Source organism: Phyllobates terribilis, unplaced genomic scaffold, assembly GCF_046119375.1.
Source record: "Phyllobates terribilis strain yellow unplaced genomic scaffold, ASM4611937v1 Scaffold_2__4_contigs__length_985480577, whole genome shotgun sequence".
Taxonomy (NCBI): Eukaryota; Metazoa; Chordata; class Amphibia; order Anura; family Dendrobatidae; genus Phyllobates; species Phyllobates terribilis.
In genome coordinates, this window is record NW_027362762.1 from 109,891,173 (window position 1) to 109,909,665 (window position 18,493).

The 18,493-nt window shown below is 41.5% G+C and overlaps 1 protein-coding gene across 1 annotated transcript; it reads left to right on the plus strand.

The window, feature by feature from the left end:
* Nucleotides 1-3,613: 3,613 nt before the first annotated feature.
* ALOX5AP (arachidonate 5-lipoxygenase activating protein) lies at nt 3,614-17,976 on the plus strand. The gene is made up of 5 exons (XM_073669826.1): nt 3,614-3,782; nt 10,104-10,203; nt 11,103-11,173; nt 14,106-14,187; nt 17,570-17,976. Exons 1-5 carry the CDS (start codon nt 3,713-3,715, stop codon nt 17,730-17,732), a joined length of 486 nt encoding a protein of 161 aa, XP_073525927.1. The 5' UTR covers nt 3,614-3,712; the 3' UTR covers nt 17,733-17,976.
* The last annotated feature ends 517 nt before the right edge of the window (nt 17,977-18,493 follow it).

Here is an 18,493-nt window from a genome sequence, read left to right on the forward strand (position 1 = left end):
AGCTGCGCTTGGTATCACAGATCCTAGAAGGATGTATTGATGGATTCCTCCACAAGAGGCTCCCATAACCATTCACACATCTCCACCTTCCACCTCAGACCACCAGAGGGAGCCCGTTAGGGATAGATAAATAGGGAAGGTGGAGCCAGGCAGCAGTTAGTCTATTCTGGTTTAGCAGTGAGTCCAGTGCAGTCTGAGAAGAGTTACCTCAGAGGACAAAAGCCTGCTCCAGCTCCTGCAATTGCTATCCTGCAGTGGAGCTTATCCAGACCAAGACTCAATTGTAGCTCAGAGTAGTGAGCTTTAGGTGTGCCGGCGCCATAAGATCGGTGAAGCACGGCAAGCTGCCGTTAGTGTGATTAGCCTAGTGAGGGCCCGAGTAGGCCGAAGGCGAGTGGAGAGTTAGTACATAGGGGGCAGAGGAGCTTAACTGGCTCACCCCGAAGCAGTTACCGGACACCGGGTCTGAAGTTTACCGGGATCTCTAAGACCCAGTAAGATATAACCGGAATCCCTGGAGAACTACAAGTCCCAGGATCGCTAAAGTGCTGATACGTAACAGAGCCAGTAGACACATAGGCCCGCAGCTAAGGTGCGTGTACTCCAAGAAAAGGCCCTACCACAAGGTCAGCCAGCGCAGGACAGAGACAAAGTTAGGCCTAGCTCCAGGCAGGTCAGAAACTTACTACGCAGAGGCAAGAAACAGGAGGCCCAAAACCCGCTCATTGGGGAGGATCCTGACATGCACCCTTCACCCTACAGTGCTCGGGGACGTGCCTGAATTTCCATCAGTAAAAGGTACTGAAGTGACTATCGTGTCTGTCCCTGTTCTTGCTCAGACCCGGCTGGGGCTCGTCTGTCCTGCATACCCCGTCATACACTGCCCTGAGGCCTAGCTCCACCTGTGGGGAGCTATACCATCAAGCTGCCTTATCATCGGCCTCAGTGGACTGCGCAGCGCTGGTGATCCTCACCAGAAGCCACAGGTGGCGTCACAAACTTTTCTTAAAAATTAATAAACATCCACCCTTTTAAAGAGAGACCCCAGGGTACGGGCCCGGGAGCCGACCACCGCGACATCCCTAAAGGCCAGGCTAAAGGCCCGGGTACCGAATCGTCCCCTTCCCCTGGGCTAGTCACCCTCTTATCTCCTCTTCCCACAATTGTGTGCAAGATTTCTACCGTGCATCCCCCCTACTCTAGAACTCTCTACCCCAACATATCAGACTCTCGTCTACCGTGGAAACCTTCAAAAGGAACCTGAAGACCCACCTCTTCCAACAAGCCTACAACCTGCAGTAACCACCGCTCCACCACACCGCTGCACGACCAGCTCTACCCTCACCTACTGTAACCTTGCCCATCCCTTGTAGATTGTAAGCCTGCAAGGGCAGGGCCCTCTTCCCTCTGTACCAGTCTATCATTGTTAGTTTGTTTACTGTAAATGATATCTGTATTTGGTATGTAACCCCTTCTTATGTACAGCACCATGGAATCAATGGTGTTATATAAATAAATAATAATAATAATACTGAGGTGGATGCTGAAATTGAAGGGCCCCCAAGCAGGACATGTGTCTGGGCCCACCATCTTATCCAAAAAATATGCATATGTTAATAAATTGCACATGGATTTACACAGTCAATACACATATACACACAAGCATATATAAAATATGCACCTACATGCTGTATATTATATGGATGCACTTGGATATTTTTTTAATGCACTTGTTCACATGGTCTAAATATTCTAAATATTTTTTTTCACCCTTCCACAATTCTAATTATAAAAGCCATAACTTTTTTATTTTTACATAGACTTCACTACATGAGGTCTTGTTTCTTTTCCCATTGACCTGTATTTCCCCATGAATATGTTCAATGTATTGAACAAGTTATGATTGCAAGAATACCAAACATGTTATTTATTGGTCGGTGTCATTGATTTAGAAAAATGGATTACAAGAATGTGATTATTAATTGCTTTATGAGAAAAAAAAATCTGACTTTTTTCAGCTTTTTCTACTCAAAACATACAGGTATACATAGATGTACTAGTATATGAAGATTTATCTCTATGTACCAGTACACGATTACTGTAAAGAAGAAGAATACCATTTAGATCTTTAAGTAGAGAAAATTCTCTTGTTCATAGCAGAGCAGCTTGTGGCTCACTGTTTTTGCCTTCCATGCTCCAAGTCCTGCATTTAAGTCCAGGGTAAGATCAGCTTAGAAAAAAAAATCAAATAATTCATAAATATATAGAGGCATCCACGAAGCGCAGTCAGATGCTGGGAGGAATGACTTTACCACTGCATCCTCGTTGGAGAGGCGATGGAACGCACAGCAGAGAAAGCACTAGTTTGCTTTTAGGCAGTATCTAGTTGAAGCCAAATTTTGGCACAGATCAGATGGTCCTCCTTCGCTTCACTTGATGTCAGCGGTCGCGTGACCTGTCACATGACTAAATGATGTCATGGAAGGTCCTTTTACACCATCGCGAACTGCTGGGGAGCCAGGACGCATCGCTGAGGAGACCGGGGGCCATCAGAAGGTAAGTATAATGTTTTTTTTTATTTTAATTATTTTTTAACTACAGGTACTATGGTACCCGGGACTGGAGGAGAGTCTCCTCAAGACCCGGGTACTATTCGCACATTGAATCACTTAATATCCGCATGTGTACATGTACTCATGCGGATATTAAGCGATTTAATGCAAGTCAATGGCGGCGATTACGCCGCGTATCTGCAAAAATAATGGACATGCTGCGGATTTTTCCGCAATGATAATCCGCAGCAGAAATTTCCGCGCATGTGCACAGCACATGCGGATTATCATTGGGGATCATGGGGCACGTATTACCAAGCATTTTTTAAGCGTTTTCGCTGCGGAAATTCCGCTGCAAAAACGCTTGAAAAACGCATATTGTGGGCACGCAGCCTAACTGCGGGAAGCCAGCTGTCAATAAGCATAACGTCAGCAGTCACGCCTGTCGACAGAGCTGAGCGGAAGAGGAAGAGTTGCTCTGTTGAGGTTCAACAGCTGAAACTCCAGGAGGAGTGGTCTGGGTAGAACAAGCAGATAGTTAGCAACTACCTGCCTACTAGTTTTGGATAAACCCTTTAAATATGACTGACAGTTCTGGTGCTGCTGTTCTCCTGAGCTTCAGTGTGCCAATAGCAGGAAGGGCAACAGCGACTGCGGAGTTCCCAGGAGAATACGCTGAGCCAGGCTGCGGCTGTTTTGATTGGCTAGTATCATAGAGGAGAAAAAGCATATGCCCACAGAGAAGTCCTCCTGGTATAAACCCAGTTTTTAAAGGGAAAATTTGCATATCTGGTGCTCTTTATGACCAAGGGTATACATTTTGAATGGAGAGACATAGAATAAAAAAGAAAAACTGTTCCAGAATCAGTGGAGTAGCGATAATTGGAGGAGGTGATCAGTTTAACTGAAACAATCCAGTGAAAGATCAATCCTCTAACACTTTTAAGCCTGCATGGCAGAAACTTAGGAAATGTCTAATGCTTGACTGAATATTTTTCATCATGAGCGTACGTGTTAGTTCCTTTAGAGAGGAGATCCTTAATGAAAGATAAGTAAATGAAACTTCCTCTATTTCTTTTTCCTCTTTTAAACCACTATCCGCAATGCACAGTAAAGTTTTGTCACTGGTCTGTAAGACATCATCAGCGTCTTTCTGAAAAATGAATCAAGAAATCATTGGGAACATTGTCCTCCTGGTAATTGTGACATTGATCAGCGTTATCCAGAACAGTAAGTAGACAGCAGACATGATGTGCAGAACTTTCCATCAGACTGGGAATGTTAATTATGGTAAAATAGTCTAAGAAATTGTTATTAGAGCTATTAAAAATATTGCCAAAATATCGTGCAGTGGCGTAAGCCCTAGTCATAGGGTGGCAGTAGGTTTTTTGTAATTTTTAAAGGATGTAATTGAAATTATCCAACCAATACAAAGTGCTAAGAAGTTACTTCCAAAGGGAACTTCCACTATTATCAGAGGATCCTCCAGTGGTCCAGCCTATAAATTGTGCTGGGGATTTGGCACGTCTGGGAGTCACATGTGGAGTGTGTTATACACTGGTGTAGTCGGATCTGCTGTAGAAAACATATTGATCTCCTGAGTGAAGTTGATGAGTCCTGTTTGAGAACTCTGCATTGAGGCTATGTGGCTATGGGACATATACAGTGAATTTATTCCTGGTTGCAAGCGGAGTCTAAACTGCTAAGAGATAACATTTATCACCCATCTGGAGTAAAGTATGGGTTGAGTCTAACTGTGTTACTGCACCATCCTCATTTGAAGCTGCAATAGTGTAGAGGTTAAGACCCTGATTCCAGTGATGTGTTACTTACTGGGCTGCTTGCTGTAATTTTGATGAAATCACTGTTTTATCAGCAGGAGATTATCACTAGAGGACTCGTAAACCTGCTGCCATGTAGTCCTCCATATTCACAAGCTCTGTATAACCCGCTCACACCACTGATTGGAAGCTTTCTGACTATACACTGCAGATAAAACAAAGTATCAGGATTAGATGAGATGTACACAGTGATAATTTATATAGACAATGCTGCAGGGTCATGCTACAAAATAGAGGAACATAATGGTAAGAAAGAACCCCGAGAAAGGGCAGGACTACAATGAGGAGTGAGCGAGATGTAGTAAGTTACTAGTTTGGTAACTTCCACTTTGTGAAATTCCTTTTAGTAAGAAGATTATTATGGGGTGTGCTGCTGTAGGACACATCCATCTACCCATAACTCAGATTTATTTAATAGGTAGCATAGGTTTAGTACTCCCTAGGCTCAGAAGAGGAATACTATTGATGGCTCACTTACCATACAATACACTGACCAGTATTCATGCTGAGTGCTGCTCCTGCCACCTCACACTCCAACGTGCGTTTCACAAGTTGTTTCCTCAGGGAGTGAGGTTGTGGTTGCTGCTCTGCCTCCTTTTTAATTACAAGTGCATCTCACTAAATTAGAATATCATCAAAAAGTTAATTTATTTCAGTTCTTCAATACAAAAAGTAAAACTCATATATTATATAGAGTCATTACAAGCAGAGTGATCTATTTCAAGTGTTTATTTCTGTTAATGTTGATGATTATGGCTTACAGCCAATGAAAACACCTAAAAGTCATTATCTCAGTGAATTAAAATAATTAACAAAAACACTTGCAAAGGCTTTCTAAGCCTTAAAAATGGTCAGTTACTCTGTTTCAGTAGGCTCCACAATCATGGGGAAGACTGCTGACTTGACAGATGTCCAGAAGGCAGTCATTGACACACTCCACAAGGAGGGTAAGCCACAAAAGGTCATTGCTAAAGAAGCTGGCTGTTCACAAGCATATTAATGGACAGTTGAGTGGAAGGAAAAAGTGTGGTAGAAAAGGATGCACAAGCAACCGGGATAACCGCAGCCTTGAAAGGATTGTTAAGAAAAGGCCATTCAAAAATTTGGGGGAGATTCACAAGGAGTGGACCGCTGCTGGAGTAATTGCTTCAAGAGCCACCACACACAGACGTATCCAGGACATGGGCTACAAGTGTCACATTCCTTGTGTCAAGCCACTCATGACCAATAGACAACGCCAGAAGCGTCTTACCTGGGCCAAAGAGAAGAAGACCTGGACTGTTGCTCAGTGGTCCAAGGTGTTGTTTTCAAGCAGGACTTGGCATCTGTCCACACTGCCAAAAGTACCAATACTTGGATTAAAAACAACAGTATCACTGTGCTTGATTGGCAGCAAACTCGCCTAACCTTAACCCCATAGAGAATCTATGGGGTATTGTCAAGAGGAAGATGAGAAACACCAGTCCCAACAATGCTGACGAGCTGAAGGCTGCTATCAAAGCAACCTGGGCTTCCATAACACCTCAGCACAGAAAGTACACAGAAAGCTGCCAATTAGTGGAGGGGGGCGGGGTTATACAGAGCTCAGCATTTAGGGCACCACTAGATGTGCAGCAGATAAAACAGGGATTTTATCAAAATAGAACAGTAAGTGATACATCACTGGAATCAAGATCAAGGTCTCTGCCGCTACATTTTACTGCACTCAGATGGGGCAACAAAAACTTTGTTACAGATTCCCTTTAAAAGCACAGAATTGTGGATTAAGGTGTCTACATGAAATAACTATAATGGATTATGCAGCGGAGAATAATACGAAATAAGTAAAGCAGTGTATTTACATTTGGACTTGTAAGTTGCTTAACTGTAAAGCAAATTATGTCTACATGCAAACTTCATGTATGCAAATGGTGCTTGTAATGAAATGGGGAAATAGCTGTATGTCATTGATAATAGCAGGGGTAGTTTCTTGAGTATGGAGAATAAACTCATGGAATTAGCCAGGATGTCGGGGAAGTTTTGCTGTAGTGCTGGACCATGGTTTAGGGACTTCAGTAGTAGCCTAGACCACCTGCAGCACTCCTGTATTGACATCTGTGGATTCGGGTATTTACCCATCAAAGGACACATATTCCAAAGTCCTAAGGAGCCCATTTGGAAATAACATGTAGGTAAAAAAGGTAGACAGCGTCCAGGAGTAGATCATGGAAAAGTCTAAACGTCTTTATTCCGCCATAAAAAAGTGCAACATTTCAACCTGTTGCTTTTTTTCAAGCATGATTTAGGGACTATCTGTTGGAGAAGTTGTTAGCATGGTCTGTACAAGCGTCAAAGATGGACAGATTGGCCTCATCCAGATCTGGGAATCATATTAAAGATAATTAAAGGAGAATCAACTAATTAATATTCATGGAACTGTAAGGCTTGAAAATCATTGTCGTTTCACTCACCGCTTATCTCACCAATTAGGGAAAACTTTCAATATGTTCTTGACTTGTCTTCATCTACCTTCCCTTTTGCCATGTTTTATATATAAATGTATCGTCACTGTATCTCATCATGTGTGAAAATGTGATACTTTGCCCTTAAAGTAGATATATAGGAGAATCGGCCGTGATGCCATGTTGCTGTGGGCTACTGTCACAAGTCCATTCTTAATGTGACATGAGAATAGACGGCACAGAAAATAATTTTTTTTCTGTACTTATAAGCGGATACCAAATGGACTCCAAAAATAATCAGTTTTGTGCCTTTATATTTGTGAGTATGGAAAAAAGGCAATAAATGTATCCTTAAAGTGAATGTGTCATCAGAAAATACCTATGATCTAATTCAAACTTTAATGTTAAATGTATTATTTTTTCTACTTTCCTTTTCAAATTAACAACAAGGCCTTATAATAGACTTCCTGTTCTGTATAGAATACTTTTCTGCAGTCTCACTATCATCACAGACAGGATTACAAAGAATGGTGACACCTCTATACAGTAGATGACACAGGAGCTACCATTTACCATAGGCAATGTCACAGCTGTCTTCTCCTCCTTCCTGCATAATGACCTTTACCCTGATGACAGCATGGTCATTAAATACTTCAATACAGTTCAGTAGGGTCTGAGTCAGTCTACTTTTTTTTTATTAGACAGTGATATGAGAAAAAAATACATTTAATATAAAAACATGATTTAAATAATAAGCCATTTACTGATGATATATTTCTTTAAGGGTAAGTGCAAAAATTGTGGGATTTATTGTGGAATTATGCCTGGGTCCACTGCAGAAATTGTCTGACTCACCTTAAAGGAAAATAAACCTTCTTTGGCCAAACATTTCCCTTTTAAGGACAACAGATGGCTCAGACATGGCAGGCTCAAGTCCGCAAGAACGGGAGCTGCTCTTAATGAGCCTCTCTTTTTTTCTGGCCAGGGGCACACCTAGAAGTCATGGGTCCCCATAGCAGAAGTTGTAATTGCCACCCCCAATAAAAAATAATAAAATTAATACTCAGCTGGGTCACAGAAGAGCATATTTCACAACTTTTCAGCCCTTTCAAAGTAATTCTCCTCCTATTAAAGCCCCTAGATTCCCCTTTCATTGCACCCATAAAGTATGATGACAACAAAAGTGCCCCTCAAACACAGTATGATAACTCCAGAGCGAATTCCTCCACAGTACCCTCCACACACACACAGTATGATGACCACACTGTACCACCCCTCAACTACCCCAGCAAAGTATGGTGGCCTCAACACAGTATAATCCCCAACTGTGACCCCCCCCACCTAGCCCTCCATACAGTATAATGGCCCCCACACCTCTCCACACTATATAAAGAGTCCCACTAGCTCTCCAAAAAGTATAATGGCCCCCACACAGTATGATGGACCCCACACTATATAATTGCTTGCATACAGTCTAATGGCCTCAAATAGCCATCCATAAAGTATAAAGGCTCCCTCATAACCCTCCAAATATTATAATGGCCCCCACATAGCCTTCCAAAGAGTACAATGGCCTACACATAGCCCTCCAAATATTATAATGGTCCCAGCATAGCCTTCCATATAGTATAATGCATCCATAGTCCTCCATATGGTATAATGGGCTTCACATAGTCCTCCATATAGTTTAATGCTTCCCATAGTCCTCCATACAGTATAATGCATCTCATAGTCCTCCATATAATATAATGCACCCTCCATAGTACTTCATATATAATTCACAGCCCATAGTCCTCCATATAGTATAATGCACAGCCCATAAGTTTCTATATAATGCACCCTCCATATATAATTCATCCCCATATTCCTCCATATAGTATAATGCACCTCCATATATAATGCACAGCCCATAGTCCTCTATATTAGTATAATACACAGCCTATAGTTCTTCATATAGTATAATGCACAGCCCATAGTTCTTCATATAGTATAATGCCCAGCCCATATTCCACCATATAGTATAATGCGCAGCCCATATTCCACCATATAGTATAATGCACCTCCATATAAAATGCACAGCCCATAGTTCTCCATATAGTATAATCCACCTCCAAATATAATACACAGACCATATCCTTCATATAATATAATGCACAGCCCATAGTCCTCCATATTAGTATAATACACAGGCTATATCCTTCATATAGTATAATGCCCTTCCCATAGTCATCTATGTAGTAGTATGGCCACCGTGCACTCAATGCTTAAAAAAAATAAATACTCATCTCTCCTTGGTCCCCCGATGCTCCAGTCTTGTCAGGGAGAGTTCTGAAGCTGTATCTTCACTGCTCTGCGCAGCAGGTGCGATGAAGTGCCATCATCGCACCCGCTGAGCTGTCAGATCTCAGACGCGCAGGAGAATAATGGAGGAGGAGCGGAGCTCTCCTTGCATCAATGCTTTCAGCTATATCCGCATCCGCAATGCCGATACAGTTGAAACTGTGATGCCGGGCTGGTGTTGGTGCTGGGGTTCAGCGTTAGTGACCTTTCCCCTTTATATCCACATTAATTTTCGCCAGGGCACAGAACTGAGCAGTCATAGCGGAACTCCAAATCATTCCCACTGCTCACTTGATAGCTGTCCCTCTGCACATTCACAGGCTGAGCGTGACGTCAATCAAACATAGGGTATGACTTGCAGTTCAGACATGACTGTTCAATGCTGCGCTCCGCCCAGATGGCTTTAATGGAGAAGGGTGCATTTTTATGCTTTCATTACTGACACCTATGAGACCAAAATAATTTACAAATTAAATTGCTCTTTCTAATTATAGAACTTTGGGCCTGATTCATCAAAACTTTGACCCCAAGGATTCTGGAGTAAAAGTTTTGAAAAACCACAAAATTTAGGTGCAACTCGGAGTTCTGCCTAAATTTTGCAACTTTTGGCGTCTTCTCCAAGCTCCGCTAAAATGGGCGGAGCTGAAGTGGGACAGGGTGCGTCGGAGGCATGACCCCACAGCTCATCTAATTCATAAAGAGCTGTGATGTTCCGTATGCCAGAAATCTCACTCCAGTCCCTGTCCAGTCCTCTTCATGTATCAGAAATGTCTGAACAAGCAAGCTCCCTCATTGGTGAATAACAATGGTCTTGATGAAATGGGCCCTTTGTATACAATTTTCCATAGATTTCTGGAATATACGGTATATATGTATATATATTTAAGCCATGGAACGACATTTATGATTTCATTTTTTCCATATTTTAGTTTTTTTTGCATTTAAAGTGGAACATGAATCCAAAAGTCAGCACTCCAAGACCTTCCAGAGAACCGGCTCAGTTGCCTTCGAGAAAGTATACACAGCAAAGTGAGTCTCTATGGCTTTGTATGCACTATAGCTTTATCTCTATGGCTTTGCATGCACTATAGCTTTATAGCTTTATCACATTTTCATCAAATTTATTCAAGTGGGGCAGATTTAGTCAATTATTACAAAGTTATGATGTTTTTGTAATATACTTCATTACCTTATTTTCTTCCTTCTCTCCCAAACACTAAGCTACCATGCATTTTCAATGACCAGTTCTTGCTCCTTAAAAGCTGCTTTCATCTGCTGCTCATCAAAAACCGAATAATCAAACAGTCTGAGTATGGGGGTGGGCAACAGAGAGGCTCAGACAGGGAAAGTAAGGTAGACAGATTGTGTGAATATAGCGTACTGCTCTCAATGCTGTATAGTGTTCGGAAGAGAAGGAAGCAGCATTGGGTGATGAAATATGTTACAAAAATGTGAAACTTTGCATCGCCTGGAGGATAATTAGGAAAAGCAAAATTTTACTTAATCTTTAAGTCACTCTCCAGCCAACACTTGCACATTATGATTACAATTGAACACATCATATATTGACTATGTACACATTATGACATCGTTTTCAGAAAGCACCGATTTTATCAGCATTTGTTGATCATCTAGTATTTATGGGGGTCAACAGACTCCTGAAGGCAGATGTCGGGGAAAAGATGGATTTGCCATGTTGAATAATAACATGCCTATTACCTTGTACAAGCGGAGGATGAGCTTGTCTCCCTCTCCCCATTAAAAAAAAATGTGCACACTTGGCCAGCGTGTTATTGGGATAATTGGAATAGCCGTCAACTAAGCGTTATCTTAACTTATCCTTAAGTTATCTTATCTTCACTTATAGCCAAGTATATAGTTTTTTTTTTTACACATTTTGGATGCCTTTTCCATCTTATCTTTTCCAGCCAAAACTGCATTGATGCATACCCTACATTCCTAGCCGTGTTGTGGTGCGCTGGTGTCCTCTGTAGCCAAGGTAAAATAAGCTTTGTATTTTTGGTATTTTAAATACATATGGTCCAATTTAGGCCGGAACATCTACAATATAGAAAAGTTGCTACATACTTGTATGGCTAAACCAGACACAATATTACACAGAAGAACAGAGTCTATATAAAAATAGCAGTATAAAAGGTATATGACCTTGTAGCTAGTAACAAAGCTTTGTAACCGACTATGATAGTATATACCTTTAATAACAACTCGGCTCCGCTATCAGGTGAACACTGGTAATGGATATAAAGTCAGATTAAGATGAGAAGCTCATGCGCTCAGGGTTTCTTTCACCTTGACCAGTTTGTTGCACAGACACATAGTGATTGAATGCTGTTGTACACTGTGACCCCCCACCCCCAACCTGTCCCCCTCTATATATAGACAAGTGGGACATCTAATTACATATGACTCCTAAGAAATTTAATAATTATAAAATAGGACTTAGATACCTCTGAAGAAGCCACTGAAATGGCGATACACGTAGGGATACGTATGACTTAAATACATGTATGTATCTGTGAACGTTCATTGTTCCAGCTCTGTACATTGTATACGTCTAGCCGATACCAGGACTGATAAAAGCTGACTCCCACAGGTCTGATTCGATTTAACCTTAGGATAGGTCATCAATATTAAAATAATGAATAGGGGAGAGGAAGCTGCCCATGAGGGCTTACAATCTATACAATAGGGGAAAGTTGAGAGTTGATCGGTGGTGTGTAATAGTGTCAGTGGGAAGGTCACAGAGGAGATTGTTGCCGTAGACTTATTGGGATATGACGGCACGTATAAGCATTTTGTTTAACTTCTGGTTGAGGAAAGAGCAGGTTCGAGAAATGTTTTTGAGTTAGAGGCGACAGGATCTGCCCTGTCCTTCAGACCACACATCGAAGCCCTCACCACCTCCTATCTATGCGTAGGGATGTGGACGGTCTTACCCTGTTCCTGCTCTTAAAGACAACAAAAGCGTCATGTGAATACTGCTGTGCTGTTTTATAAAGTTAAATGTGTCCAATGTAATGTATTATGGTGATGTACAGTATGTAAAGTGTTAATGCATAATGTGAGTATAGCATAGGATAAGCTTAAGAGAGCATATGATATACACTGCTCAAAAAAATAAATGGAACACTCAAATAACACATCCTAGATCTGAATGAATGAAATATTCTCATTGAATACTTTGTTCTGTACAAAGTTGAATGTGCTGACAACAAAATCACACAAAAATCATCAATGGAAATCAAATTTATTAACCAATGGAGGCCTGGATTTGGAGTCACCCCCAAAATTAAAGTGGAAAAACACACTACAGGCTGATCCAACTTTGATGTAATGTCCTTAAAACAAGTCAAAATGAGGCTCAGTATTGTGTGTGGCCTCCACGTGCCTGTATGACCTCCCTACAACGCCTGGGCATGCTCCTGATGAGGTTGCGGATGGTCTCCTGTGGGATCTCCTCCCAGACCTGGACTAAAGCATCTGCCAACTCCTGGACAGTCTGTGGTGCAACGTGACATTGGTGGATGGAGCGAGACATGATGTCCCAGATGTGCTCAATCGGATTCAGGTCTGGGGAACGGGCGGGCCAGGCCATAGCTTTAGTCCAGGTCTGGGAGGAGATCCCACAGGAGACCATCCGCAACCTCATCAGGAGCATGCCCAGGCGTTGTAGGGAGGTCATACAGGCACGTGGAGGCCACACACACAATACTGAGCCTCATTTTGACTTGTTTTAAGGACATTACATCAAAGTTGGATCAGCCTGTAGTGTGTTTTTCCACTTTCATTTTGGGGGTGACTCTAAATCCAGGCCTCCATTGGTTAATAAATTTGATTTCCATTGATGATTTTTGTGTGATTTTGTTGTCAGCACATTCAACTTTGTACAGAACAAAGTATTCAATGAGAATATTTCATTCATTCAGATCTAGGATGTGTTATTTGAGTGTTCCCTTTATTTTTTTGAGCAGTGTAGAATAAGGATAATAGGTTTAGCATGTAAGATAGGAAATGGTTAAGGATAGAAGTATCCCAGTGGGTGGGCACTAGTGTCAATAAAAGGGGGCACTTCCTGATTAGAGAAAGGTCGGTGTCAGCTATTGAAGTGCCTAGTGAAGGCCAAGTTCAGGTGCGGTGGGTCGCTAGGGGCAGCATGGGCCAACCATTCGAGGCAGTAGGCTGCCAAATGGAGTTCCCTGATGGATATTCTTGCAACGTCTGGAGCCTAGGGCTCGGGCCAGTTACCATGGAGTGGGCCTGGTCTTCCCACATCACGAAGTTGGTGGACGTGGAATTACGTGGGGGCAGGTGACCGGTCCCGGGTGCACTGTTGGAGTGGACAACGAATAGCTGAGGCTGATGGAGTCAGCAGGCGTGGGGGTAGTCCAGGATGAACGTGTGGCAGAACAGAAGAGGAGTTTTACAAAGGAGGAAGGAAGTGTGAATTGCTGTGCCCTATCTCGCCTATATCCACCTGATGAACTTGGACTGTATATCAAATGTTTGACTGTTACAAAGAACTTGGTGTCCCACGCACTGTGTGCGGTGGCTCCTGAGGACGGAAGCCTGGAGGCAACGGAGGCCTGTGGCCTACAAGTGAGTGTGATGCACCCCACACCCTACAGCACACTGGGACTGGGACACCCCTTGTCTATAAAGTGCAAGAGCGAAACTGGACAGCAGCTCATTCGCGACTACCGCTCTCGGCCACTTTACATACAGTACGTAAGAACAGGAGTCAGGGGAGTAGCCTGAAGGAATAAAGGGAGGCCGTATGAGCAAAGGCAGCGCCAGGGAGGGAGCCAACAGACTCTACAGCTAAAGAAAATAATTCTATCAATACTTCCTGTACGTTTTTGTAAGACCACATTGAAGCTGTCTTCTAACATTTTGTTTCTATGTTATTTTAGCACCTGCAGCCTTTGCTGGCCTCATGTACCTGTTTGTTCGGCAGAAGTACTTTGTTGGTTACCTAGGAGAGAAGACACAGAGGTAATATTTGGTATCATATACATAATGTATCAGAAACCTCAGTGACTTTATGATTTCACAGGACATTTCACTAGATTTTTTGCATTTTAAATGGAACTGTAATTTCAACAAACTTTGTCTAAATCAATAGTACAGGCGATTACAAGAACTTTGTAATGTATCTTATCAGAGAAATCAGTTTTCTTCCCCACCCTCAGACACTTCTCCCCCTCCCTTTGCCTCCTAGACTTGTCATCCACTGTGAAAAAGCAGCTCAAGTCTTTCTTCTTCAGAGAAGACTGACTGCAGGTGTCATGGTTAACAAACAAAGCAGCACTCTGTAAGGCTATGTATGCGAACATGAAATATGTGAAACATGAATAGCATTACTGCTGTAGAAAATAGAAATAACTGAAAAATCTTAGCGCATAAATTGGCCAAATCATTCATGTGTACCTGGTAGCCGCAATAAGGCATTTCTCAAAATACCAGGACCCTATCAATGTGAATACCTCTCTACGAGACATCTGTCTGCTTATGTGTGGGATAAGATCCTGCTGTAATTAAAATCGCCTGTGGCATAGAGGTGGAGTGCTCAGTTAAAGCGCATATATAGAAACAGAAAAAACTGACCGACACTTCCAAAGCAAGAAATAGGTGTGAACAGGTGCTTACTAGGAGCAGCCATCTCCATATACAACTAACAAACAAAGTAGCACTCTGTAACGCTAAATATGCAAACATGAAATATATGAAAAATGAATAGCATTACTGATGTAGAAAATAGAAATAAATTAGAAATCTTAGGGCATAATTTGGCCAATTCATGTGTACCTGGCAGCCGCGATAAGGCGTTTCTCAAAATACCAGGACCCTATCAATGTGAATTCCTCTCTACGAGACATCCGTCTGCTTATGTGTAGGATAATAAGATCCTGCTGTAATTAACATCGCCTGTGGCATAGCAGCGGAGTGCTCAGTCAAAGCTTATACATAGAAACAGAAAAAAGTGACCAGCACTTCCAAAACAAGAAATAGGTGTGAACAGGTGCTTACAAGGAACAAAGTAGCACTCTGTAACGCTAAGTGTGCGATCATGAAATATATGAAATATGAATAGCATTAATGCTGTAGAAAATAGAAATAAATGAATTTAAAATGAATGAAGTAAATACATTTTCTACAGCAGTAATGCTATTCATATTTCATATATTTCATGTTCAGATATTTAGCGTTACAGAGTGCTACTTTGTTTGTTAGTTGTATATGGAGATGGCTGCTCCTAGTAAGCATCTGTTCACACCTATTTCTTGCTTTGGAAGTGCCGGTCAGTTTTTTCTGTTTCTATGTATAAGCTTTGACTGAGCACTCCTCTTCTATGCCACAGGCGATTTTAATTACAGCAGGTTCTTATTATCCTACACATAAGCAGATGGATGTCTCGTAGAGAGGAATTCACATTGATAGGGTCCTGGTATTTTGAGAAACGCCTTATCGCAGCTACCAGGTACACAAGAGTTGGCCAATTTATTTGTTAAGATTTCTCATTTATTTCTATTTTCTACAGCAGTAATGCTATTCATATTTCATATATTTCATATTTGCATACTTAGCATCACAGAGTGCTGCTTTGTTTGTTAGTTGTATATGGAAATGGCTGCTCCTAGTAAGCACCTGTTCACACCTATTTCTTGTTTTGGAAGTGCCAGTCAGTTTTTTCTGTTTGCAGGTGTCATGGGACACAGCTTATTATCCTCTATGGAGAGGGGTGGGGAGAGGTGGAGGGAAGGGAACAGACAGAAGGAAACATGGTGCAGAGCTCTGTAACGAGTGCTTTATCTCATATCAGAGCTTGATTCAGATAAAGACAGCTCAGCTCTGCTGCATTATGTACTCCATGTTACTACAGTTGTCTCTGTGAGCCAAAAACTAAATGAAGATCAGGGATCCCCCTCTCAGTGTTCAGTCTATTGGAGAGTTTCTGCTCGTCTTTTCCCACCGGTTACCAGTGGATTGCAAATTACAGATAGAGCATGCTGTGAGGAAAACTGGTGAGAATGCAGGATATAAGTAATATCATGGCCAGAAGTAGTAGTATTCCTTGGGCACACACACAGGAAACCATATTCTGAAAAGTTACTTGAAAGCATAGTTACCCTTTAAATTTAGTGCCTGCTCCAATTGGTGCTGCTCCACTGCTTCTGGGACAGTTTTTCTTTTTCTCCTGTGACTCTCCTTTCCACAGTTATGTAGGTTAGCATTTGGTCACATTAGAAGGAGGTAGTTCAGCATTTGGTCCCTGCACTCTCTGGAGCGTTTATACACCTTTCGCAATAGACAGATAGCTGTAAAAGGAAACCCCCAGCCAGCACTCATGTAAAGCACCATTCATTTCTTTGAGCTTTGCTTAGAAAGTGATGTCAAAGTATTGTTGTTATTTTAAATGGAAAACCACCCAAAAATGATTTTGCCACGTGTCATAGAAACATGGCATTTAAACATGTCTGAGATCAAATTCCCCAGATTTACAGAACTATAGCATTTACACACACCATTGATGCCTTTAGAAAATTTCCAACTAAATCTGAAACAAAAGGGGGTCTCAATGGTTCCTTGCTTAGAGTGCAATATCCATGATTTCCAGTACCAAAAACTTCTAAACAGTGCCAAAGGGGTTGTGGTGTTGTAAACGTCAGCCCCTTAATTCTGGAAATGTTGGTGGTCCATACTAATGTACTCTACCAAAGGGATTTTCTGACATATATGTGACATGTATCCAGGGTTGCCAACCGTCCAGAAATTCCGGGACAGTCCGTAAAAAAATATAGCACTTTTTTGCTCTGTTCATAAAAATTTTTTAAGACTTTTTTGAAGCTGAAGAATCTTATACAGATTATTTTGACTTTAATTATCATTTTACAGTTTACAATGAATGCAGCCGATGTCTTCATATCAGAATTATGGTCTGTAGACATGGATCACTTATAATCAGAATAATTTATTATGGTTTTCCAATGTGTCGTTAAAATGTTTTGTATGTCCGTGATTGATTGTCCAGAAAAAATAAAAAGGCAAGTTGGCAACCCTGCATGTATCTCTGCCATGTTAGGAGATATGTAAAGGGCATATGAAAATAATAAGAAATGGGTCTCCAGCGTAAAGGGAATCTGTCAGCAAAAAAAAACATTTGTCAATTTACTCATACATATCCAAGAGGAATACCAGAGGAACAACAACATGGAAAGTTTTAAAAAATAATGCTATATGATTGTTATTTCATGAAGAATATAAGTAATTACTAAAACACATATTTCAGGGGAGCTGACAGATCCTTTCTAAAGCCAAATTCTCTTGTTTTGTGTTTCCCAGCTTTCTGCAATTCATACTTTTATTGTTCTTGCAGCACTCCTGGATACATTTTTGGAAAACGCATTATATTTTTTCTCTTCGCTATGAGCGTGGCCGGGATTCTGAACCATTACCTTGTGATCATCTTTGGAAGTGATATGGAGAATTATATAAGTGGACTCAGTAAGACCTTTTCCCCATTACTGCTCATCCCATAACTCTGATAATGCTTTATACATCCTTGACGAATCATTGAGACATGTAAGAAGAAGTCATGGTGGGAGTCTGAAAGATGGGACCCCCTGTCACTTGTCTCCACTGTCGAAATGTACATAGTGAACCTTCGCTTTAAATAGTATTCTCACTTTTGCAACCACATTTTCTTTTTTTTCTTTTTTTTTGCTCCATTGTATCTAAAATAAAAAATAAAGCAACTTTGCAAATAGTCTTGGTTAAAAAATATTTTACCTTTTTCATTTATAGCTTATATGCAGACCTCATACTTATGTGTCGCCATAGAAACAGACTACAAACACAGGGGTTTGTAGTCTGATCCTATAATCATATGTAGTCACGTTTCCATTTTCCCCTCTTTTACTTTCTGCTGGTTAGAAGAAGTAGAGGAAGTGGAGTTCAAGTTGATGCAATGCAAAATGTGGTTGTATTACTGTAGTTCATATAACCTTGAAAGATTTAAAGGGGTCGTCCATGACTAAATTATTTTTTTACTATGAGCCACAAAACTATCAGGCAGGTAATTGATAACTAGTTAGCAACAACCTGACTGTTCTATCCAGCGCTGGCTCACAGCGGTCACTGACCACTCCTGCGGGCGATTCAGCTGCTCCACATCCACAGAGCAGCTCTTTCTCTTTGGGGCTGCTCTGTCGATGGGGTGTGACTACGGACGTCATGCTGATTGACAGCCGGCTTTCTGCAATTATGCAGCATGGAGCCGGCTGTCAATCAGCATGACATC

Bases quoted from the DNA above. Each gene is read 5' to 3' on its own strand.
- ALOX5AP (XM_073669826.1), top strand. From the start codon at position 3,713: ATGAATCAAGAAATCATTGGGAACATTGTCCTCCTGGTAATTGTGACA. The intron at 3,783-10,103 runs GTAAGTAGACAG...TCCATATTTTAG, and splicing joins GATCAGCGTTATCCAGAACA to TTTTTTTTGCATTTAAAGTG. The intron at 10,204-11,102 runs GTGAGTCTCTAT...TATCTTTTCCAG, and splicing joins GAGAAAGTATACACAGCAAA to CCAAAACTGCATTGATGCAT.